This window comes from Stylophora pistillata, chromosome 6 (genome assembly GCF_964205215.1).
Source record: "Stylophora pistillata chromosome 6, jaStyPist1.2, whole genome shotgun sequence".
In the NCBI taxonomy this organism is placed as follows: Eukaryota; Metazoa; Cnidaria; class Anthozoa; order Scleractinia; family Pocilloporidae; genus Stylophora; species Stylophora pistillata.
The window spans coordinates 12,483,571-12,507,883 of NC_142524.1; the positions used below are offsets into that span (position 1 = coordinate 12,483,571).

Genomic DNA, 24,313 nt, shown 5'->3' on the forward strand with positions numbered 1-24,313 from the left:
GCTCCATCGTAAAGCCACTGTTACATGCTATCGAACCATCATTTCTTTTCTCTATTTTACAGGTTTTCCTTTTGTGAAATTTACTTTGTTAGGATCGATTCGCCTCGCATTTTCGTTTATTTATTTATTTATTTAAAACATGTTATCAGTTTGTTGGTCAGTTTAAATTTTCTTTCTCGCTTTTTTTCGTACCATCTCGGCAAGTCTCCTGTCAGCGAGATGCTTATATTAATCACGTGCTTCGTACAAAGAAAACAAAGTAAAACTCCAGATTTAAACCCAGCACAGCACATGACTAAAATTGGCCCTCTTGACGTTGACTCAGGCACTTTGATCTCGCCATGTCTTAATGTTCCGGTCGAGTGCTTGTAGTCACGTGACCTTTCATCATCTCGTCATCACAATTTCTAACAAGTGAATAATTTCTGTTTCCTGTCCCACATTAAAATATACTCTGACGTTTAGTCAATGTTGAAACTATTTATGCTGCAACAAATATTTTTGCTCGCGCGCGATTGGTCAAAACGCATCGCGTGACCGGATATCCTCCCAAACTAAAACTGGGGGATATATCCGATGTTATCAAAAACTGGATCATTGGATGATGCAATTCAAGACCTTTTATTGCATGGCTTAGCTATTATGGTATATGAGCCAGTATACCATAATCTACAAATATGGTAAGCGTACACGTCAGCTTAAAAAAAAAAAAGGAGCTTAAAAAAATTTAATAAAAAATTTAATAATTTAATTTAACGCTTTTAATAAAACAATTATTACACTCGCGCTTGTCGGATATGAGATGATTGTAGCCAACTCGGCGTTACGCGCCTCGTTGGCTATCTATCATATCCAACGCGCACTTGTGGGATAATTGTTAAATATACCCTGCGGAATATTCCCCAATTTTCTGGATTTGAAATTTAATTCAGATGAGAAACGTTGTGTTGCTGTTACAGAAGAGGCAGAAGAAAAATGTGTGGATTTTTTGTGTGTGTGTTTGCCTACATAAAATCGTATCAGAGAACACCGAAAAGTGATCCACGCTGTGAAAGGCAAGCTGTTCGTAAACATTTTCCCGCACGTTGAAATATATTTGAAGGATTATCATGAACACAAAAACCTCCATTTGGCGCAAAAATATATTTATGCATTTGTCCTTAGGCACATTCTGACCCACAGCTTCGCTCTCGGAAAGCTTTGCTTCTTGGAACAGATAATGTCCACGTTTTAGATTTCCATCTAGTAGAAAACGAAACTTGAAAAACGGTCGTGAACACAAGAAGGTGGTACGCGCGGTAAAATCTTAATCAAACAGTTTAAGGCCTACTCCGTAGTCTCGCGCTATTCGTTCAGACATAGTACTGAACTATGGTTAAAAAAGGTTAATTTTCTATAACAATAAAAGATATTTTGCGTAAACCAAATTCAAAATAGCGTAAGTCCTTCTCACACGTGGCAAGCTTGAGCCGGTAATGTAATGTAGCCGGTAATGTCCTCCCCTGGGGTGGGATGTGTGGGGGAAAAGGTGAGGTCGTTACATGGACTAAAGCGGCTGCCAGAGGCGCCTGATAATGCTGACGTCCGATCTCAACCTTAGTAACACTGTAGACCTTGGCAATTCAGCCTATGCTGCTATTAAGGTATCGAATCATTCACTTTCACTTTCACTTTCACTTTCACTTTCACTAATGTTGCGTAATTTGTTTTCCGAACGGTCCACTGTAAAATGAATGTGACCAGAAATTGAAAAACTGCACTTTAAACTTTCTTATTGGTGCAGGTGGTATGGGTCATGAATGTCACCTGGTTTTCAGGTTAAATCAGTTTGGAACTCCCACGTGACAAATCCGTCATGGTGGCCTTGTAATCATGCACCCCACCTGATGCAGTAAGTAAGTTTGGTTCCTGGTAATTCGCAGAAAAGGCAAACCCCTGAAAAACGTGTTTGGGGAACGATATCTTTTGACAATCAATGTTACGCAACCGACATACTCACAAATCATTTTTATGTATCTGTTTTGTTTTTGTTTTTTAAGTTTGTTTATTTGTTATTTTTGACACATCGTAAAATTTTTGTTAGACTAGAGAATCAAGTATTTTTGCTGCCCTTTCGGTAGCTCTTGGGATCAGCGAGCCTTGAGATCAGTGAGTTCTTGCATCAGCGAGCCTGAGTGAAATTCGCACCTAATGCCGCTACTGCTATTGTGTCTTTTTTTTTAGGACTGACCTTCCTTTTTTCTGCGCATTTACGTGTAAAAATAGATCTAACAATGCGGGGTGTTACACGGTCACAAGTGTGCCGCGTGCGGTCACAGCTGAAATGGTGTGTAAGTACAAGCGCATCATTGGTAGCTATTCGTACATTACGTAATAAAGTTCTCGCCTTTTGGTGCGGGGGGGGGGCGGGGAGGAGGGAAGGGGTCTTAGCCCTACGCAAGCGTTCATTAGCATCTAAACATGATATTTTGCTCAAGGAATAAACATATAAAAGTTTGAGAGTGCAATAACTTCAAAAGTAAAAGATACTGTGCGAGGCAACAATTCTCATTGATAGCCCCGTCCTCCAGGGCCATGCACCAATGTGCTTGTACACATTCACAATCGGTAAGGCGCTCCTCCGGTGAAGGTGGCGAAATATGATTGCTATAATCGTTAATGATTGATAAACAAATCTATAGGTGACAATTATATTAGGAAAGGAAGTTTTCTGGCTAGGGACCAGTGTTTAGAGAAAATTTTCGGGAGCAGTTACATTCTGCAACGGGTTGCTTGGAAAATGAGAAATTCAATAGTGCCGGATGCGTTGGCGTATGAAGAGGCTTGGCCGAAATTCGATCGATTAAGTTCGTTGATTTAGCCAACGTAACGTTCCATGTATATGCCTGCAATATGAAACTGTTAGGTCGATTTTACCCTCTCTTTCTCAGGGATGAAAACAAAGATTTCCTTTCCACAATCAAATATCGATCAAACGCTCGCAGACGGTGTTGTATCAATATTATGACAGGTCTCGATACCGACATGTGCGGTACATGAGCACTCAATACAAAAGCAATTAATCTGACTAGCCGTCGTGAAAGAAAAAATTCACTGAAAGACGAATTTTATATAATGGTCGGGATGCATATCCGATTCAAACCAAGCCTCGGGTTATAAAGAACAATTCCATATAACATTTGTAACTGATACGGGATGTAAATTTTGCAAAAAAGGGGAAATAAACAATCCACTTCACGCTATCGGTGCCCCCTAAGTTAGCCTAGAATTGCCGACTTTTTAGGTTCGATCATCCAAATTAATATTACATGGCGACTGGCGGCACAGCCACTCGTGAATCATGCGAGAGAGTTGTGACTCAGACAAAAGAAATTAGAAATTCCACTTCACATACACAAAACTTGTTATTTCCTGTAGAGTCACGGAGGCGCTTAATGAGCTGCTGTGATTGGTTTATTTTTTACTTCCGACCTCTGGGGGATAATAAAGAATGACAACCACGTGATACATGTCAATCTCCTCCGCGTTTGAACCCAAATTATTGAGCGAGCGATTGTAATTCCGAAAGGCATTGATCTTCATGCCAAGCGAAACTAGGAGGATATTTTCTCTTGGCATTTTATTGCACATTTAGTCTCGTTTGAAAAGCCACGAGTGTCATGGATCTACTCCTTGATTGCAATGGACAAGTTTTTTTACTGAGATCTTTTTGGGTTTGGCTCTGTTTAGTCTTGTTAGGTAAGCATTTATGACTAAATTGAAGCATTTTTGCAAACCATACTATTCGGACTAGTTGTTGTTGGGTCAAACTGTTGCGTACTGTCCCTGTTATTATGTCGTTTCTTTTGTCTAAACCGACGTAAACTTGATAGGAAAGCACCTTGAAGTTTCTGTTTGTGTGTGTTTGAGATGGTAGCGAGTTCGATTTTAGAATCTGTAGTTGTTGTTTGTAACCGGTTCGTAATCGAAAAAAAGCAAATGTGCGCTCTAATAAACGGCGGCATTCGCTTTGTTGTCTGTAATCTCTTCCACTTTCCTTTACTGCTTGAAGAAGCTTATTAGAGGCGCTCAGAGTGATCCATGATTGTTTCAGTGGTATGGCTGTTGTTAATTTTGTATAGCGAACGCTTCGCCGGGAAGAATTAATTTACTCCCGATGGAGGAGGAGATAGAGAAATATATTACGCATCTTTCCTTACGCGTGCTTTTCACACTCTTTTTTTTTTTCAGGATCGTATCTCCCACAATCGCAGTCAGCAAATCTGCAATGGCAAACTCAACCAGTAGCACAAACTGTGAATGAAGGCAACACTGCCAATTTTTCTTGTGCGGCGACATACTCTAAAAAAATACATAAGTACGATTGGGAATTAAACAATCAGTCTTTACCGAGAGACAGTCGCTTTACCAAAAAGGACGATGGTAGAACGTTAGAAATATCTAACGTTAAGTTTGAGGATCGAGGAAATTATAGATGTGTGGCCATCAGGAAAGGTAAAACTTTAGGCAAGAGTCAGAACGCGGCCTTAAATGTCAAAGGTAAGAAATTACCACGGTTTTTTGCATGAAATTTAGGGCGTAAGTCTTTCCGGTGGAGTTTCTTGCTTAGTTTATTTCAAGATTTCTGGCGAGTTGTTTTCACTCGTTCGTGCGGGGGGCATTAAATAGATTATTGTACAATGGGTTGCACGCATGGTGAAACGGCAAATCGATCCAGAAGGGCGATTTATTGACTGTCGGTGTCTTGCAGAAGTACCATGGAGTGTTCATTTCCTTTAGTCGTGTTCTTCCCATCGCGCCCGGAAAATAATCAAACAATTTGTTCGTGTTTTCTGCCAGGTAGAAATCAATAAGTCGCTCTTAAATCTTCGATTTAGTGTAAGTCATTATGTGTATACGGTCGAATCTTCAACGCTATTGTTTCGATTTTATTCAGCTCTACGGATGGCGCTCGCGGTAGTCTCTTGAGGTTCCTGCTCCGCTGTTTGTTCGGCACACTTGAATCGAGTTCAAGTTTGTTTAATCTAGTTCCCGATACAGATCATCTACATTGTACCTTTTGGTTTCGCGTACTTTAAGTGTCCGGATTTGGTGGATTTTTTTTCACGCGGTCGTAACATCTTGAATAAGCGACATATTTTGTGGTAATTTCAAACTACCCATCTGGATCAATTTTCTGTCCAGCACGCAGGGAAAATTTGTTAGGTTTGAAGTTGTCCGAGAATCGATCCAACTTTGTGCAAACACGATTACATGGTCACAATCAAATATTTTCCTTTTACAGAAATGATGAAACGCCACATGTTGTACTCTAAAGAGATAAGCTACAGACATTCAAGTGTCGTACTCAAACCACTCGTGCATTGCATTTTTTTTTAATTGATTCTTATGTTAGAGACGTCAGCTTTATTGATCAATATGTTTATTTGATTGTATTATCGAGACGTGTATCATTTTTGTCGCCTTTAAAAGTCACAGACGCTGGATACAGCATTTAATTATTGATATCGTGTTGGTGATTTTTTTCCCTTTACAATACAGCCGAGAAAGGTACTCTTTTGTCAAACAGCTGTAATGTAGCTGGGTAATTGCTAACATTAATAAATCATGATATGATTTTCCGAGATTACATAAAAGGTTTCAGAAATCTTGAGGAAATCTTTCGCAACATTGTAAATCTCAATCCCTTCACATTGAGGGGAAGGTGCATTTTATCATGTATTGAAACAATTTTCTCACCATGAAGTAGATGGAAATTTGTACATTTTGAGATGAACCGAATAAATTTTCAAACAAGTCAGAGTTTTATAAATTTATCACTCTAAACATGCAGATGTAATTAGTTGTGTTTTGATTTGATATCCTGTTCTTGCAATTATGTAGTAAATTAATTTCTGACTTTTTGTAGAAGTTTTGAACTTATGAGTCTATACGAGACAAGAGTGATGACAAATTAATATCCACAGACAGACACTTAAGGATACTGCACTAAGAGACTTGGATATCATTTCACTTTTTGCCCGGAAGGCAAAAAAAAAGAGAAAACAAAGATGAAAGTTAAAGATCAAAGTTTTGCATTTTAACTGGACTGTGTTCACAGCAAAAACACATTCCTTCCTTTTCTTTTTTCGTAGTTTTGGATAGGGGCTACATGTAGGTAGTAGAATATTTGTCTATTTTGAACAAAAATTACTTTTTCAAGGAGGAAAATGAATTATTTACAGACTCTTTAGTCTTGTAAACTCTAGCAATCCAGTCAATGGGATGAAAGGTTTCAGTTAGTTTTTTTTTTTTTTTTTTTTTTTTTTTTTTTCCTTTTTGGAAAGGAATAGCCTTAATGTATTGCTGAATCTCAATTATCTCAAAATCTCTCTCGCTCTAATCTGGGTGGTTTAAAATTTGCCACGCCCAGGAAATATTAAATACTTTCCTGCTAAACAATAATGTGATCTCTGATATCATGCATTTTCAAGTTTGCTTGATGAAATGAACTCAGTAGTTGTCTTGAGAGTTATTTATATAGATCTATATAGAATTTTGGTGACTTCTTCATTATGATACATATATTTCTGCCAGGATTAAAATATTTACAAGGGATATCTTAACTCAATTCATGTAAAGGTGAACGTGTGATAACAGATATTCATGTTCTTATTAGGAAAGAAAAATGGCCTGAAGCCATAGGATCAAATTCTCATGGAGTAAAATAAATTATGGCCCATTTTTTTAAATGCAAACCTTCAAAGTATCTCTGCAAATCCTGTCTAGTAGATGATGAACATGATCATTTATTAATTTACATGGGGGACAATTGTTCACAGACATTTTATAAGTGCCACGAAGAGTTCATTTTATCTAAAAGTGCAAGTGCATGTTTGCAACTTAAAGTTTTTTCATCAAATTCTTATCAGAGAACCTGTCTTAACTAGAAGATCAAACAGCCATATTTTAATGATAGAATATTTTTATGCAAAGGAGGTAGCAGTAACATTACTGGGTATGCCAGCTTAATTCCCTTTTAAAGGTTTATGGTATAATGAGCTTAAACTTGGAAGCAGCTTAAGCATAGATGCTGTCATTAGAACAAAGAAAGATCCTATGTGAAGTTGTTTTGCCCAGTTAAGACTGAAAATGTGGTTGTTATAACCATATTAACTAGTTATTAACTTTTTTTGCTAAATAAACCCTCATTTTATGTTTGTGTATTGTTTGTTGTACCATAAAAGTGATTTACTTTGATTTATGCTACACTTAAATAAACTTTTGTATATCACCATTGTTGCAGGGCTTTTTAAGTGATGTTGATTGAATTGCATTAATCTTGTATCCTCATTTTGGGAAAATTGTATATAGTGCTTCATACCAAATATTTTATCCTTTTCAGGAATTTGCTCAGTGATTCAAGCAACCATTAAGCCCTCGGGCAAAAAATTCTTAACAGGGACTGATTTACAGCTAAGATGTAAATGTTACATTTATCCGCCGGGGACATATGTTTGGCAAAAAGATGGGAAAGAGGTTGTCACCAATGCAAGAGTTACGATCGGTCGCAACAAACTGTTTATCAACAATGCAACTGAAAGCGACAGTGGTGAGTACTCTTGTTCAGCAACCACGCAGGATGGGTCAGTTACCAAAGTGGCACCATCTATGTTGTCTGTAACTGTTGTTGGTGAGTATTTGTCATACAATCTCTGAGCTGATACTTTATTATTTATTTAATTACCGTATTTCTTCACCTATAAGCCGAGCGATTTTTTCAGTTTTCGACCCAAAATTTTGGGAGATTTTTCACGGAGAACGGGGTTCGGCTTATAGCCGAGGGTTTTACATTTTAAAAATATACAGTTGCTGAATAACTTTACCCCCCCGGCTTGTAGTCAAGTTAGCAATGAAGCAGAAGTAATAAAACACAACAAAAATAACTTCTGAATATTGGTTATTCACTTTTATGAAATTGGTGGCTCCTAAAGGAGCCGTTTGACGGATACGTGCAAGGGCTTTCAACCCAATGGTTTACTCGCCATCCGTTTCGTTTTCGCTGTCTGTGTCGAACTCGTTCTCTTCTATGTATTCATCATCTACTTCTGGGGTTTCCTCAGAGTAGACCACGTCGTCCTCTGTTCCGTCCAAGGCATTGGAAATACCGCAGGTCTTGAAGGATTTGACAACCATCTCTTCGGGTATCTCTGCCCATGCTTCCTTGATCCACCTGAGGACAAGATTTCTGCTTGGCGCCTTCTTCTTCCCAGCTGGGGTAAACTCAAATGGCCCAGATGTCATCCACGCCAAGTACTTTCGGCGCACATTATCTTTAAATGGCTTGTTTAGGCACTTATCCAAGGGCTGTACAACCGGGGTTAGGCCACCAGGGATAACTGCGACGTCAATGTTTCGCTGCTTCAGGTCATCTTTCACGGAATCGGTCAAGTGAGCTCGGAATGAGTCCCACACCAAAAGGGAACGCTCGGCACGGGGCAAACTCTGTCGAATCCATTCTCGGATGCCCTGTTCATCCATCCACCCTTTCTTATGGAAGGAAACACGAAGAGGATGCGGCACAACCAGATCTCTCGGTGTACGGACGCCTTTGAAGATGACTTTCGGTGGCACCTTTGCTCCATCGGCAGCAACAGCAAGAACGACGGTGAAGCTCCGCTTTTCCGCTCCGCAAGATTTTACTGGCACTGTTCGGCTTCCACTGAATTCCAGTGTTCGGTTCGATGGCAGCTCAAAACGCATGGGTGTCTCATCCATGTTGTAGATGCGGGATAAAGGGTAGTCGGCGCGTCTTCTTGCTGCAATGACGAAGCGATGAAAGCACACAATGTTCTCTTCGAGATCGGCGGGCAATCGCTGGGCCAGAGTTGTTTTGGTTCGCATGCTGACCGAGTGGCGTCGTTTCCATTTCTCGTACCATCCACGGGAAGCTTTGAAAGCAGGATCATCGGAGAGCTCTTTAGCTTTAAGGCGAAGGATCAATCCACTCACCGCAATACCTACGAAAAATAAAATAACAATCTTATTTTGCTGCGAGATAACCGTAGATTCGTGACTGCAGCACTCTTTTCGTGACATGTTATGAAATTGTCATGACAACAACATATTTCTGACCAATCAAAGTCTCTGTTTCCCACGCACTGAAAGACGATATCATTCAACTCTTCAAAAACTCTTAAAATTTTAGACAGAAAAGTAAATACCAACCTTGTTCTCTTTGCTGTGAAAACCACTCCATCACTTGCTGGTCTAGTTCGGGATATTTCGGAGTGAAACGGCCCATCGTCGCACGTTTTGCAGACATCTTCAGCTCTCCGGAAAGAATAGTCGCCTGGTCTCTTCTCCAGCGTCGTACCATGGACTCGCTTAGTCCATATTCTCGAGCGATTTCCGAGTTGTTTTCTACCGCTTCAGCTTCCGCGATAACTTTTATCTTGAAAGCCATACTATACGAGGAACGGCGTGCTTTAGGCATGATGATAAAAAGTGACAGCGACGAAAGGTATACTCGATAGATTGATACTTTGAAACGTTTAACTGAGATTATTATTGTTGTTGTGGTTAATCTGTTGTCGCGTGGTAGTATTTATACAGTTCGTTGGATCAATTGATATTCATATCTCTTGATTGGTTCGCTTTTTTTCTTTTGTGTTTATTGTAATTCATTAGGTTTTGTGTTTAGTGAGTCAATTTCTTATGTTTTCCGTGAGGTTCGCTTGCTCAAATGGCCAGTTACAATCAATAATTTCGCTCTCGGCTTATAGCCGATGGTTTTACCTTTTTTTTTGGGCAGCTTGAGTGTAGCGTAAAGACCCTGAAAGTCAGGGTCTCGGCTTATAGCCGAGATCGGCTTATAGGTGAAGAAATACGGTAGTTATTCTTTATTGCAATATTTAGAGAGGCTGACCCAGTTCAGCTTTAAAACTGGTTCATTATGGGGCCTGTACAAACAATAACAAGGCCAGACCACAATGTTGGGAGCTAAGTTTCCTATTCTTTGCGAGAGGTGTGAGGGTTGGTTATTGTCACTTTTTAACCAATGCAGAGAAGATGCAAGAGACTGGGGCCAATGGCTTATCATCCTTATAAGAGAAAACAAGCTTTTTACGCTCGACCCCTAGGACCTCCCACACAGCAGCCTAGCACTTTGCTACACAAGCTACATACATGTAACCAAGGACTGTTACAGCTGTACTTTTGTCTCATTTGATACATACATACATACATACATACATACATACATACATACATACATACATACATACATACATACATACATACATACATACATACATACATACATACATACATACATACATACATACATACATACATACATACATATACTTTATTTAATCTCGAATTTGGAGTAGCTAAAGAATAAGCTAGTATCTTCGAGTTACAAGTATAATTCTAAAAACTACTAAAATGTAAAATGTAAAATTGTAACATTCTAAAATTTAACTATGAGAGTCATACTGTAGAATCTTGCGCTTGAAATCAGAAAAGTCAGACGTTCTAAAACCATTCCTAATTTTCGCTTCCTTTTTCTTTAATTCTTTTTCTGAAGCTTTTTTGGAATAAATAATTGACTATAACTACAATGTATAATTTTTACACTTAATTTTCGGCCCAAAAGAATGACAGCATGTCTAAATATAATGCTTATTCTGTCACTCAAAAACTGACGGAGGAGAGTTTTCTTTTCATATCGTCAAACAAAATTATTGCCGATGTCTTTTTCTGTTTTGGTCGTTAAATCTGTATTTTCTTCCCAAGCGTTAAATTGGTGGAGACGTAGGAAACTGGGAATTTGCGAGCCTCCCATGCTAGGTTTGCCTTTTTCTATAATATCATGCTCTTGTCTTCTGTTCAAATATTTTGAGGATGACACAAATGCCGAAGTTTGGAGTTATTAACATAATTCAAAATGGCGTTAAAAGATGGTGTTAAAAGATGCATAAACCAATGTTTAAAAGATGCAGATTGTTAAATGTTTAAGGTCATTCCATATGGCATTTGGACAAGTCACTTTATTCTCACCATGCATTTCTCCATGCAGAAGCATAAATGCATACTTTTTTTTTGCATGAGACAAAATGAGACAAACGTACAGCTGTAACAGTCCTTGGTTACATGTATGTAGCTTGTGTAGCAAAGTGCTAGGCTGCTGTGTGGGAGGTAAAGAAAAAGTATGCATTTATGCTTCTGCATCGAGAAATGCATGGTGAGAATAAAGTGACTTGTCCAAATGCCATATGGAATGACCTTAAACATTTAACAATCTGCATCTTTTAAACAAATTTTCTGCATCTTTTAAGCAAATTTTCAGTGATGCTGAGGGTTGTTTGCTAGGAATTAGCAACCCTTGCAAGGAAAATGACAATATTTTATCCTCTTGGATACTTTACTTTCTTACACAAGCATCTTAATGGTTGTTCCTGTAAGGTGTGGGTCCAGGTTAACTTAAGGTTGATTTGTCCTACCATAGTTTTAGATATGTGTCAGATACTTTATTCTTGAGGAACTAATCATGCTATTTCTATTATTCAATAGTTGGACGAGATCCTCAATTTCAAGTTCGTCCTCCAAAGGAGAGAATAGTTACACAGGGTAGCCAAGTAGTCCTCCCTTGTAAAGCTATCGGCAGCCCGACTCCTGAAATTAAGTGGTATGCAGGGAGTGATCGTAAGCCATTGCAAAGCTCATCTAAATACACAGTTCATGATAATGGAACACTAGTGATAACCAATTTTAACAAACAGTATGAACAAAAATACAAGTGTACAGCAACGAGCTTGGCTGGGGAAAAGACTGCAGAAAGCACTTTGATAATTGCCTGTAAGTTACTGGCATCCTATTCAGCAAGAGCATGGTTTATTTGTTTTAGTTAGAAACCAAAGCGAAATAATAAAACAAAGAAAGAGCCTGGTAACATGGATGGCATTTTATACACTGTTGGCAAGGAGATTATAAAAATGTTGTAAAAGGGGAAGTGGCCATAATGATTTTTGTGCTTTGAGTAGGTCAAATAAGCTCTATTCCACAATAGGCCATTTTACAGTTGTGTACTTAGTTGCCAAGAAGCCTTTGATTCAGAGTTAGGCTGAAGGTGACCTTGTGATAGAGACCTGTATCTACTTAGCATGATAACAAAGTGATTTACATTTGAAAGGCAGCAAGGTTTGTATCATAACAAGGTCACCCCTAGCCTCACTCCTGTTCAAAGGCTTTGCAACCAAGCACACAACTGTAAAATGGACTATTATTTGCATTGAGAATGTGCAATGTGCTACAAGGAGATTACCTGAAAAGATTCAATGTTTGTAATGTCAAAAGAAGCCTTCAAAATGTTAAGTAGTTGTGGGAGGAAAACAAAGAAAATAACAAAAGAAATCACATTTATTTACGGCATCAGTATGGATAGCTCAAGATGAAAGTGAGTGAATCAGATTACAAATGATAGACTTGTAAAAGTTAGTGTAAATAAGTTGAAAAGCCCAGTTACGTTAAAGTCAGTTTAAAAATCATGGAGAGATCTTCCTTAAATGGCCATCAGTGGAATAAAAAATGAAAAAAAAGTTAGTAAATCAGCATACAAGGATGCCGTACATTTTGTCTAAGATCTTCATTCAAACATAAATTTATTTTTTTGGTTCAAACCAGTTTTTTATATGAAAATGTTTGTTTTTGGTTTGGTTAAAGGAAATTGAATTTTTTCTTTGCAGACTTGAATGATGTTACCCTAGAGCAAACCAAAGTTTATGTTTTGCTTAATGACCCTTTGGAAATAGTGTGCAATCCACCTAAAGCAAAGCCAACTGCGTCAATAACATGGCTCAAGGAAGGGGGAGGAGATCTGCCAAAGAGATTTGATACAAAAGGTTGTTGTATTCTTCGGAACAATAAAACAAAGCTTAGTGATGCTGGAAGTTACACTTGTACAGCAAAAAACCAGGCTGGAAATAAATCAGAAACTGTTGAAATTATAGTTGCTGGTGAGTATTGCTGATCACTGGCTCTAATGAGGTACTTGAAGTACATCTATGTATGGTGTTTACTGTGCGTTTGTCCTCTATTTGCTCTTAAGAAGGGCTAACACATAAAAGATCGGCTTGAGTAACTCTTTACGGTGGCTGATTTACGTTAGCAACTTGGTTGATAAATGCAAATTATCTTCTATATGGAAATTTTTTGCTGTAATGCTTTTTTCTTTGAAGTCACACCTTGAATTTGGACATTGATAGTTCTTCCTCATAATTAAATGATGATTTTAAGAATAGGACAGAATCTACAGCAAAGGAACCATGTTGCAGAGTTGCTGATTGACAAATGTGCCTTTGATGCATTTCAGTTTTTGGAATACTTCTAAGCCATAGTCACAGGATGTTACATATTTAAAAAGTGAAGTACTGAAGAATTGTAAGCAAACATTGAGCTTTGAATTACTTAGCTAAAAATATTTCAAGAATAGAAATTGAATGTTTGGTGGTCCCTTTCTTGTACATATTGAAAGGAATTTGGTTCTCATGATGTTTATTTACTCCTCTTGTTCATGCCATTTTTCCTTTTGCGGGGTAGGGGTAGGGGGTGGGCATTGGTGCATATGTGAGGCTTGGGGTTTAGTAACTTTCCTTACCAAAATGGTGGGAGCTCATTTGAGGTGCCTTACTCAGGGCTTGATGCTATTGGTAGCCAACCCAGCCACAAACTAGTAGGAATTCAGTTTTGGCTAGTGGTATTTTATTTCCACTGACCAGTTTTGCTAGTAAACAAACTGAAATTTTTGTAACATCTAAGTTGTCACTAACTACTTAGCTAGAAAGTTCTAAAGTTAGTGTCGAGCCTGAATAAATCTAGTAACTCTTGGGAGGTTCTTGGTTTTATTCAGATGGGAAGGTGGAGGGTGTAGTATGAAGTTGAAACTTAATGATATGAATTATTTTGGTTTTTAGTGCAACCAAAGATTGCCTCAAAACCCAGAAACCAATCCCTTAAAGAAGATGAAAAAGCTGTTCTTGATTGCAAAGCTAAAACCACACCAGCCCCCAATATATCGTGGTACAAAGGTGACAAACCTGTAAAGGTGGACCAGAAGCGGATTTTTCAATTTCCAAATGGAACTCTAGTCATAAACAAAGTTATGCCAGATGATTCAGGACGGTATGAGTGTACAGCCGATGTAGCATCTTGGTCAGACAGTGCTGAGGCTACTGTTTATGTAATGGGTAAGTAAGGCAACGTCTTGACTGACGATTGGATCGTCGTACATGGAATTGTTCTGTGTTCTGTGTGAACCTGTATTAAGCTGTCAACCGCAGGATTCAAGCTAAAGTGAAGGTAACCCTATAAACTCTAACACTAGTGTGGGGATGTGGATTCTCTATTAATTGTTTTGGTACAGACCAGGAAATTATGATCAAGAGCTTCTTCAAGTGATGTCTGTACCACAAAGGAGACTAAATGGCCAAGTAGAGCTTTATCCTCTTGATTTTTGATTCTTGGCCTGTTGATTTGGAGTATCGGCTGCTTGAGTTGAAATCTTGGCCTCATGATTTGGAGTCCAGGTTAAAGATAATGAAACTATTTTAGAAAATCTCCAGATGATCCTTTCCCCTGTAAGATAAGTTTTTCGTGATCAGCAACTAAATGAACAATCAGCATCAACATAACAAGAAAAAGAATGGATAGAAACAAAAGAGAAGCTAAGTTGTTCACTTTTCCTTCATTTCAGCGAAAGTGAAGCTTCAAGGCATCCATACCAACCAAGTAAACGCCGATCTTCACAAACTTCAAAAGATCCGATGTGACTTTGAAGGACACAAACCCATTAAAGTTACCTGGAAGAAAGAAGGAGTTGTCGATTTTGATTCAAAAAGGGTGAAGCAACAAGGTAGCATGCTGATTTTTGAACAAATTGAGAAAACAGATGAGGGCCATTACTGGTGCAGGGGTGAAAATGCCTTCAGCAGTGCAGAGAGCTATGTCAACATCTCTGTCTACGGTAAGATCATGATCAGATTTTTATGGGAAAGTGGAAAAATAATTGGCAACGAAATTTCTAGATGAAATTGCCATTTTTATAAGCCTCCAACTCTTTGCCATACTTTTACTTGTAAATTTCACATGAGAATTTGGCAATCCTAAAATGACACCCTTTACCTGATAAACTTCTCTGTTTTTATAACCCGTCTTAAGATAACGTGTTAATCATTTCTGGGAGTTAAAAGGGTTTACCTATTTTCCTAATGGGTCGATACGTGGATGTTCTCTTTCTTTTACAATGTAGAATTAATTCCTATTCAATTTATGGAGCACTGTTCATCCCACAATGACGGGAATTATTATTGTATGTGGAACGATGCTTTTTTGCGCGTGCGCATATCGTATTCTGGGTAATAGTGCATCATATTACCGGATTGTGTGACATTTTTCCCGTAAAGGTATGTTCTCAAGTGATAGTGAATTAACCGGTACACCCGTCCTCAGTGTTTTTGTCACGGCTGAACTGTAATTATTTTCCATCAGTTTATCCCACGTTTGTCCTGCGGCCGAAGAACACTACAGCTTTCGTAGACGATCACTTGTGGCTCCATTGTAACGCATCAGGTGACCCTAAACCCAAGATCAGTTGGAGCAAAGAGGAGCAAGGAGGAGACAAGTTAGATAAAGAGCGGTTCTTTTCGTTACCTAATGGAACTCTTCACATCAAAAAGGTGCAATTGTCTGACCAGGGCAGGTACTACTGTATCGCTGCTAACCACGCTGAAATGAAACAGAGCAAATTCAGTCTTAGAGTAAAACGTAAGTTTCCTGTTTTAGAATCTCACAACATTCATTTTCTTCTGCTAACTTGGCACTCAAGCTTTGTCTTCTTTCCACACTCTTTTTTCTTTTTTTTTCGGGGGGTGGGGTGGTGGGGGAGGGGGGTTGGAAGGGAGGGAATGAGAACAAGGGATGGCTAGGGGGCTCCCTTCTCAACATTCTTTCCGAGCAATTTCAATCAATTAAATACACAGAGGCAAACGCTTGTGAATTGCCTGTACGGCGCACGTTGCAACCTCTTGATCGTCACACCATGTATCGGTTTCCATTTGACTTCAAAAGAGAAGTATAATCGCTTGCCTCATGTTGTGGTCACATCCGAAGTGGCCACATCGTGAGACAAACAATTATACTTCTCTTATGAAATTTTCTCTCTTTATCTGCCGTTCACCAATAGAGAAACTCTCAGTTGAGGGTCGAGTGTCACCCGGGATCACTTTGGTTTTACTTAACTTCGTTTTTTGATTGGTCTAGAAAACTCGCGCCACCTTCTCGATCAGTCAGATGCAAAACTAACTACAATTCGCGACCGGGTCAATCGCGCCTTCCCGCACTTCGAGCAGTTGGCATGTTTTTACTCTAAACCTGATTGGCTTGGGATTGTGTTAAACTTTGTTTTGATTGATCGCCATGAAAACTTTGGTACTCAGTTGAAAACTGCTCTGATAAAAGTTACTTATCTGTGATGTATTGCATTTCATTTCTTCCCTCCACAGCCCATCCTTTCGTCAAAGACAGCGAATCACCACCATCCATGATAAACATAAAATTTGTTCCCTCCACAGCCCATCCTGTCGTCGAAAGCATCAAGTCACCAGCCTCCATGGGCCGCACCATAGGAATTGCAGTCGGGTGTGCAGCAGCATACATTGTTTTGGTGGTGGGTTTGATGATTTACTGTAAAGGGCGACGAGCCAGGCAAAACAAAAAAGAAGAGGTCTTGCCACCAGAATGCGAAAACTGTAAGTAGTTTCGTTTTTGAATCGATAACAGAAGTGTTCTTGCTTCGTCTATATGACGAGGTATCATGATAACAGACGAACCTAAAAGACCGTTAACCGACTGTAGTTTTAAGGAAAAGACGAAAACTAACTACATAAGTTGTGTGGTAAACATAGAAAGGAAAAGTAGGCTCGAGAATTCGTCGCCTAAATCTCATCCTTAGAGACCCTTCTGTTTTCTGCTATAGTGAGGTAGGGTTCTCCCGAAACAGCCGTTCTTCCTGACTTTAGAATGGATTGTTAAACAGAGAAAACAGATTACAATGAATGCGAAAAAGAAAAAGCAAGTAAACCTTGGTTTTTGCTTGAGCATGTCGATGAGGAAGACTGTGCGTAACATTGGAAATCTAAATTTGATCTTTTGGCTCTTTTATATATATATATATATATATATATATATATACACGTTGGCTCCTGATTTTTTGTGATCCAGAAACGTAGAGTTGAATAACAGCATTTTTTGTGTAGTTCGCTTGATTTTTTAAGTCGCCCCATATTTGCTTTCAACTGAAGTTTTTACCACCCAGCCTCTCCTTTCTGTGTTTAGTTACTTTTGGCGAAGTCACACTAATCGTCTTTACCTATTGCTGCCAGAGTTTTTCCGGGTAACCGTGACATAAAGTACTTAGAGTGTAGTTTTTCCTTCTGGAGGGGTGGTAAATATAGCAGCCAAGAATCGAGCCCAGGTCTCTCGCTTTTGCTTCTAGAGCGTTAACCATTAGATCCCACACTTTCTCACATTTGACCTCTTGAATTATCAACAGTGAACGTCAATGGTGACATCGAACATAAAGATGGAGAAGGAAACGACATGACAATGAACCCCATCTACAGATCACAACCCAGTTACGACAAGATGGAGTTTCCAAGACACGATCTGGAGGCCCTCAGGAGCCTGGGTAACGGTGCTTACGGTCGAGCATTCCTGGCGCGAGCCAGCGGAATCCGTGACGGTGAGAAGGAAACCATGGTGGTTGTGAAGGCGTTGGTGAGTAATGATGACCAAGTACGCGAGGATTTTAGCAAGGAAATGGAAGCGCTCTGTGGTCTACAGCATAGTAATGTGGTCACTCTGCTGGGCGTGTGCAAAGAAGAAGAACCATTTTATATGATCTTCGAATCGTTGGAAAAGGTACGTCTGAACTTATGGTGTCTCGGGTGCGAGAATACAGTCAACTGTTTAACTCTGTAACTCCCAAGATCTATTAGTTAATTCTCCCTTCTAGACGCTTCACATTTCCTTCTAAATGGGTTATGAAATTTTGGGGTTCGATAAAGATGACAATTTCTATCCGATAAGTTCGAGAACTCTCATTTCCTGTTTGTTGGATAATGTATGGATATTTTAAGGTGACGGTACATTTTGATCACAACACCCGGAGTTCAAGGGCCAGGAGTAATAAGTGATTTCTCATTGCAGTTTGAGTACATTTTCAAGTAAAGACAAAATAGGAATAAAGAAAAAAAAATCATGATTTACTTGGAGATTCTTTCTCGAACCATCATTATCAGTAGCGTACGAGACGTTGAGGAAAAATTAACTCGAGAAGTTTAGCCATCTTGATCGCTCTCTAGCGGTCGGAGAACACTGGGTCCAAGTTGTATTCCAGAGTCTTCACCCTTTGCACCGTAGCGTCAGCATGCGTATTCTCTATACAGTTTCCTATACATCAGTCTAAGGTGTTTACAAGGAGAATTTGTTTAACGATCAACAACTTCTGTAGTTGTTAATCATTTCCTTTATTCTCGTGACTTATTGTTTGATTCAGTGGTGATATTATAAGGAAAAAATTAGATGCTAGTCACTCTTGGAGATTAAAGGTTCATAGAAGATGTCTCTTACGAAGCCAGAGGAGTCGGGGATCACTCTGGAATTTGGATTGTTGATGAAAGAAGTGTTGCGTGCTTATTAACTTATTTAGATGACAAAAAAAAGGTGTTAACGGCCACTACCTATCGAATTGTCAACGGAAAGGGCGAGGCTACCATAAGAATCACGGATTAATTGCTAAACAAAGAACTGCCAAAGATTAGAGTGGTGTGATTACAACTTGCCCGCAAAAGATAAATGCAACAAGGGCGGTGAACGGCGACTAATAAGATAAAACTAAATTCAAATAACGAACTAGGAATCCCTAGTCGTGGTATTCCCACCAATTTTTAGAAGTGTATCAGAAATCATGATGAAAAAGAAAGGTCATAGAATTTTCTCTCGAATCCAAGAAACTGGTAAATTTTTCTACTTAAATGTTGATCCTAGAGTATTGTGCACAATCTTTCATCGGAATAAAGGCGGTAAGCTTTTAAAGAAACTGTGGCACTGCGTCAGTGGAGTTATTACAACATAATCTGGTTTTTTAATCTGAATTGATAATGTAAAGAATCTTTTAAGCTGGCGTCCGTCATTCGCCAAGACAAAGGACTAACGCTCGACGCGTTTGTTGTAGTTGGGCGAGACATACGATCTTTGTTATCGCTGATAGAGCGCAAAAATTCTTGTTAACAAAAAAAAAATGAAATCAAAACAAAATAAGAGGAAGAGTAAACCCAAACAGAAAAGGTACTTCTGGTATGTAAGCTGGGGATTAATTGACTCTCCTCTGTCTTTTATGGGAAGAATCTCGAATCCGATGTACTGAGATCGCTGTTTTAAATAACCTGCCATTCACCGCGGTTAGATTTTAATTTCCGGGCACGGAAGGAGAGTTATAAATAGGTATTAAGAATTTTTTTGGTAATGCTTTGGTTCTCGCCGCTAATTTCATATTTGAAAATCCCACAACAGAATTTTACATCAGTTCAGAAAAGCAGCTTAATTTTATCATTGCGTAGTTTACTTGTCTTTCCCCCATTTGTGAGTGAATGGATTTTTTCCGGGCAGGTTTACTTGTCGCGTGATCTTGACATTTTACCTACCCAAGCGGAGAATTCAGTAACTTTTTCCATATATGGCAGCTGTGCCCTAAGGCGAAAGCCAAACACCAGAGCCTGCGGCAGGCTAAACAGACCGCGGTTTTAAGTCTTAAGGCGGCGATAGACCGATAACCGACTTTTAATGAAACCCCTGCTTAAGAAAGGGAATTTTGTTAGAGTAGAGTTCCAGAGCGATTCCTTACCGAAATACGGTAACGCAAATCTTGTCGAGTTTACCGTTAATTTGCAGCTTAGTGACAACTCTTTCACGCCGTTGATGATTTTCTCACAAATTAACAGGATGTAGCAAAATCAGAATTGGGCAATTATCACAAAACATAAATTTAGTTGGGGGTTTAATTTGCGTGTGTTGTTAACTAATCGCGTTTCTGGTGTTAAATCGCCATCATGTTGGATGTCCGCTGTCTTAAAAAAAAATCCCCTTTAGGTGTTGCATTGATAGCAAAGTAAAAACTGATTAACTTGAAAGACAATTGGATATTTGGTATGTTGTAATAAATTGTCGCACTGTTAAAAAGGTTATTTGCTAGAAACTTCCAAGAGCATTTGTATAGCTCACTTTTTGCTTTGATATTTCCTAAACCTTCCAAGCGATTCCTTTTAAACAAGATTTATTGTGGGAATAACATTGAAAATGTTTCCGTGCAAAAGAGGTTTTTAATTGGTTTATATGTATTTTGTAATAGAAAATAACTTGCATGGAATGTAAAATCGTTCCTCGATCTTTCTTACCTGATTTCCTTCCCTTGAACTCCCATCAGTGACCAAAACAGAATTTCGCTTTACTATGTTGACACAATACCAAACAGACAAGTGACGAGAATAAAGAAAATATTGATAAGGGGATTGTTAATCGATCCTACGCCAAATTCTTTGAACTAACATCATAAGAACCGCCCAGTTAGTCTAATGGATAGTGCGCTGGACTGTTGTGCGGGAGGTCGAGGGTTCGAGCCCCGGCCGGACCAACACTCAAGGTCTTAAAATAATTGAGAAGAATTTGCTACCTTTCTAAAACATTAAGAAATGTTTAGATATTCTAGTCTTCTCGGATAGGGATGAACTAATGGAGGTCCCGTCTCCTGCAGGGTTGGGGTAGGAGACGTGAATTTCCCACACACGAGATTACTGTGTGATGGCGTCCTCCCCTGGGGTGGGATGGGTAGGAAGGTGGACTAGCTCGAATGGTTCGTATGTTCCTTTCTAGTCCTTCCCCACTGCAAATTAATGCAGTGAAAATGGAATGAATTAACTGTATGGCAGACAGTTAGGGACCTAAGAAGCAAATGAGTACATGGCTAATATTTTTTAGGACTGGGTTTGGTCGTAATAAGCTGAATCTTGTTTTGATTTTGTAACGTGTTGTGATTTGTTGACGTGCGGAAACCCACGCAGCCTCTACGAGTTTTTCAGGCGAGCGGGGGCACGTGCCTGACTTGCTATTCTTGCTTGCCTTGTGCGTCCACGCGCTCATCTGGATTGCGCATGTTCTGTAGGCTATGACTGGCTTGGCACATTGTGCGTCAATTGTTGTCTAATGGTTCGCCCAATATAAACAGCATTTGCGTTAATCAATAATCTACGTTCATTTGTTAGAGAATGGTGGCGGGGAAATCTTGGTAGTTAAGGGATTTTTTTTTTCTCTCTTCCTTGTTAGGGTGACTTAAAGCAGTTTCTTCTGTCTTGCTACGATAACGGCCGAAGCACGTTGAATTCAAATCAGAAACTCGCCATTTGTGGACAAGTGGCGACGGGAATGAACTATCTAAGCTCACAAAACTTCGTCCATAAGGACCTGGCTGCGAGGAATTGTATGGTTGGTAAAGATATGCAGGTCAAGATAGGCTTCTTGAGTTTCAGTTACGATCTCTACAACAAGGAGTATTACCGCTTCAACAACGTACAGATACCGTTAAGATGGATGCCTCCAGAGGCCATTTTTGACGATGATTTCTCCGAGAAGAGCGACGTCTGGTCGTTTGGAGTGTTGGTCTGGGAGATTTACACTCTTGGCCAGCTACCGTATCACGATCGGTCGAACGAGGAGGTCCTGAAATGCGTGAAGGATGATCTGCGTCTGCCTAAGCCTGATAACTGCCCGGATACGGTTCTCGAGGTTCTTGAGAAATGTTGGGAAGGGAATCCGCTGGCTCGCCCGACCTTTGCGGAACTCATTGATGACGTTGCGGGAATAAGTGTGGATAGTCACGTTTGATTTCATAGCCCAACCAACCTGCTCGAATTCTTCAATAAAATTAGACTACATGAACCACTCCCTGGCTAATCATTGGTGTCGTGATTTTTCAAGCAAGGTGATTGCAAAGTGCAGATTAGAACTAACTTATTTCTTCCTGAAAGTGTATTTCAAATAAGTGGCACTTTGGCGAACTTTTGAACTGAGGGGCTTGTGTACGATGCTTTCTAGATTTCTGGACGTTATTTTTGTTGTTGTTTCTATTTTAACGATTATGAAATGCAGTTATTTTGTTTTTTGGCCAGAATCCGCTGAAAGAATTGTTCATCTCCTATTTTAAAATTTGCGGGCCGGTTTCTGCTAAAGATTAGAAGATTTCATTTATTTCAATAGGCAATTTCCGAATTACTTTTGGCCTCTTTTTCAAAACGAGGTCTGGTGCTCAACCATTCTTGTAAAAATGAGTGTAATTTGCATGTGAATGAAAACTCGTAATCATATGAAAGAATGAGCACCAGGACTCGTTTTGAAAATGAGGCCAAAGGTAATTCGGAAATGGGCTATTGCCTTGAAATCCATACCGACGTGGTATCAGCTGCGACTGATGGCGAATCTGTTTTAACCAATCGCTAACGCCCTAACAAAGGAATCTGGACAGAAAAAAGCGAAGTTAAACTTGAAAATATACGAGATTTGTTGGCTATCCTTTTTTCTCACGATTGATTGCAAGGAGGCAGTATCGAAGAGAGCAAAGAGGAATTTCTAATTCTCTTTCCGCTCGTGTGCGTGGGCAGGTATTACAGATAGACCTGTCCAGTGTCTCGATATGTATTCAGACAACAAGAATTCGGTGGAAAATCTCTGCGGCAATGAACACCGCGCAGTGCGTAGGGTTATGAATTAGAAACCGGGTTACTAGAATTTATTTTCGCAGAACTAGTTTAAGTTTGGTGTGGTAGACAAAAAGGAAGTATTTTCAGGGGCAGTTATCTCGATAGCTTGCGCATTTTACCTAACTGTGAAGATAGAATTGCCAAATATTATAGCAATGCGCGCGTTCTTTTTATCAACCTCGTAGGCTTCGATAAACGTATTTTTCTTTTTTATTGTGCGAGACTTGTACATTTTAAACTTGAATTTGTAGAAGAGGGGAAAGATAAATTAGCTATCGAGTTACTTCATTTTGAGGGGATGGTGTGTGGTAATTATTGTTAATGAATTAGTTAAAAATTGTCGGGTACATGTCTGATATTCATAAACCTTGCGTTCGAAGCAGAAAAGGATGGTAATTTAGACGAAGAATGGTTAATATGGACTCCAGTTGTTTAAGGCGGAATGAAAGATTTTGTTTAGGTACATGGTTTTCGATAGCTACATGTTTGTTTCGTCTAAATAATCGCGCTATTTATGTAGAAACGTGTTAATGAGTATAGCTTTCTTGGTGAAGGGTTGCATTCATTTAAGTTAATAGCATTAGTCGATAAACGAAAGAAGTTAGAATTAAAAGTAATTTTATAAACTTGTGTTCCAGTTCAGAAGTTTGACTCCTATTTAACTATACATTTTGTTTTTTTGGTTGAAAACCTTAATGTTAGATTTAAAGATGTTTCGGATCAATGGTAGCAACTATTGAGGAATTGCGTACACACCCCTCCCCAACCCAACATCAATCACTTTGGGGGTTGGAGAAGGTGTGCAATTGCCAAGGTGCTGACATAGATCAGATATTTTACGACGTCACAAATTACAGGGTAAATCTCTAAATTGTTACCATTGGAATTCTTTGTTTGAAAGAGTCAGCAGACTTGGGCAACTTTTTAAGGTGCTGCGTAAACTATTTATGTAAGCTGACTGAGTTTTGTGTGAATTGTGGAGCGCATTAGTTGCAATTTTGTCGACTGTAAGTAGTGGGGTTGCTTGCTTGTTTTCACCAGGTGTATTGATAGAATAGATCTGAGCCTTATTTGTAAATTAAATGAAGAATTTTTTTAAAAGTCTTTTGCGATTATGATTTTGAGATTAGCAAGTGTAACTTGGCAATTATATTTTTTGCTAAATAGATAACTATGATACAGTAAAGAACAGGGTGTCGTGTGGAGAAGTTTATCATTTTCACTTGAAAAATGTAAATATTCTTTGTAATTTGTAGATCTTTGCCCGTTCAACAATCCGTGTGATCTTAGCTACCTACAATTGAATTAATAACAAATAAAATTATGGATTTTATTTGACTAAATTTTTTTTTTTTTTTTTGCCATTACTGTTTGCGACTCGTTGAAATTTACGGTCTTTGCTGGCTTCTCAGTCCGAGAAAATGTGACGGTGCGGAGTACCTGATGTGATACGGACTCAGTTTTTA

At 39.0% G+C, this 24,313-nt stretch overlaps 1 protein-coding gene across 2 annotated transcripts; it reads left to right on the forward strand.

The window, feature by feature from the left end:
* Positions 1-3,527: 3,527 nt before the first annotated feature.
* LOC111336716 (inactive tyrosine-protein kinase 7-like) lies at positions 3,528-24,190 on the forward strand. 2 transcript variants are annotated; one of them, XM_022942856.2, is made up of 11 exons: positions 3,528-3,738; positions 4,231-4,539; positions 7,385-7,672; positions 11,557-11,841; positions 12,729-12,998; positions 13,956-14,228; positions 14,735-15,004; positions 15,529-15,804; positions 16,542-16,787; positions 17,591-17,958; positions 21,418-24,190. In XM_022942856.2, exons 1-11 carry the CDS (start codon positions 3,660-3,662, stop codon positions 21,973-21,975), a joined length of 3,222 nt encoding a protein of 1,073 aa, XP_022798591.2. In that variant the 5' UTR covers positions 3,528-3,659; the 3' UTR covers positions 21,976-24,190. The 2 variants fall into 2 exon arrangements, with proteins under 2 accessions (XP_022798591.2, XP_088619166.1); XM_088763040.1 differs by having other exon boundaries at positions 16,611-16,787.
* Positions 24,191-24,313: the final 123 nt, after the last annotated feature.

Excerpts from the sequence above, each read along its gene's own strand:
- LOC111336716 (XM_022942856.2), top strand. The coding sequence starts at position 3,660 with ATGGATCTACTCCTTGATTGCAATGGACAAGTTTTTTTACTGAGATCT. Across the intron at positions 15,005-15,528 it reads TGTCAACATCTCTGTCTACG|TTTATCCCACGTTTGTCCTG; the intron begins GTAAGATCATGA and ends ATTTTCCATCAG. Across the intron at positions 17,959-21,417 it reads TCTTCGAATCGTTGGAAAAG|GGTGACTTAAAGCAGTTTCT; the intron begins GTACGTCTGAAC and ends CTTCCTTGTTAG.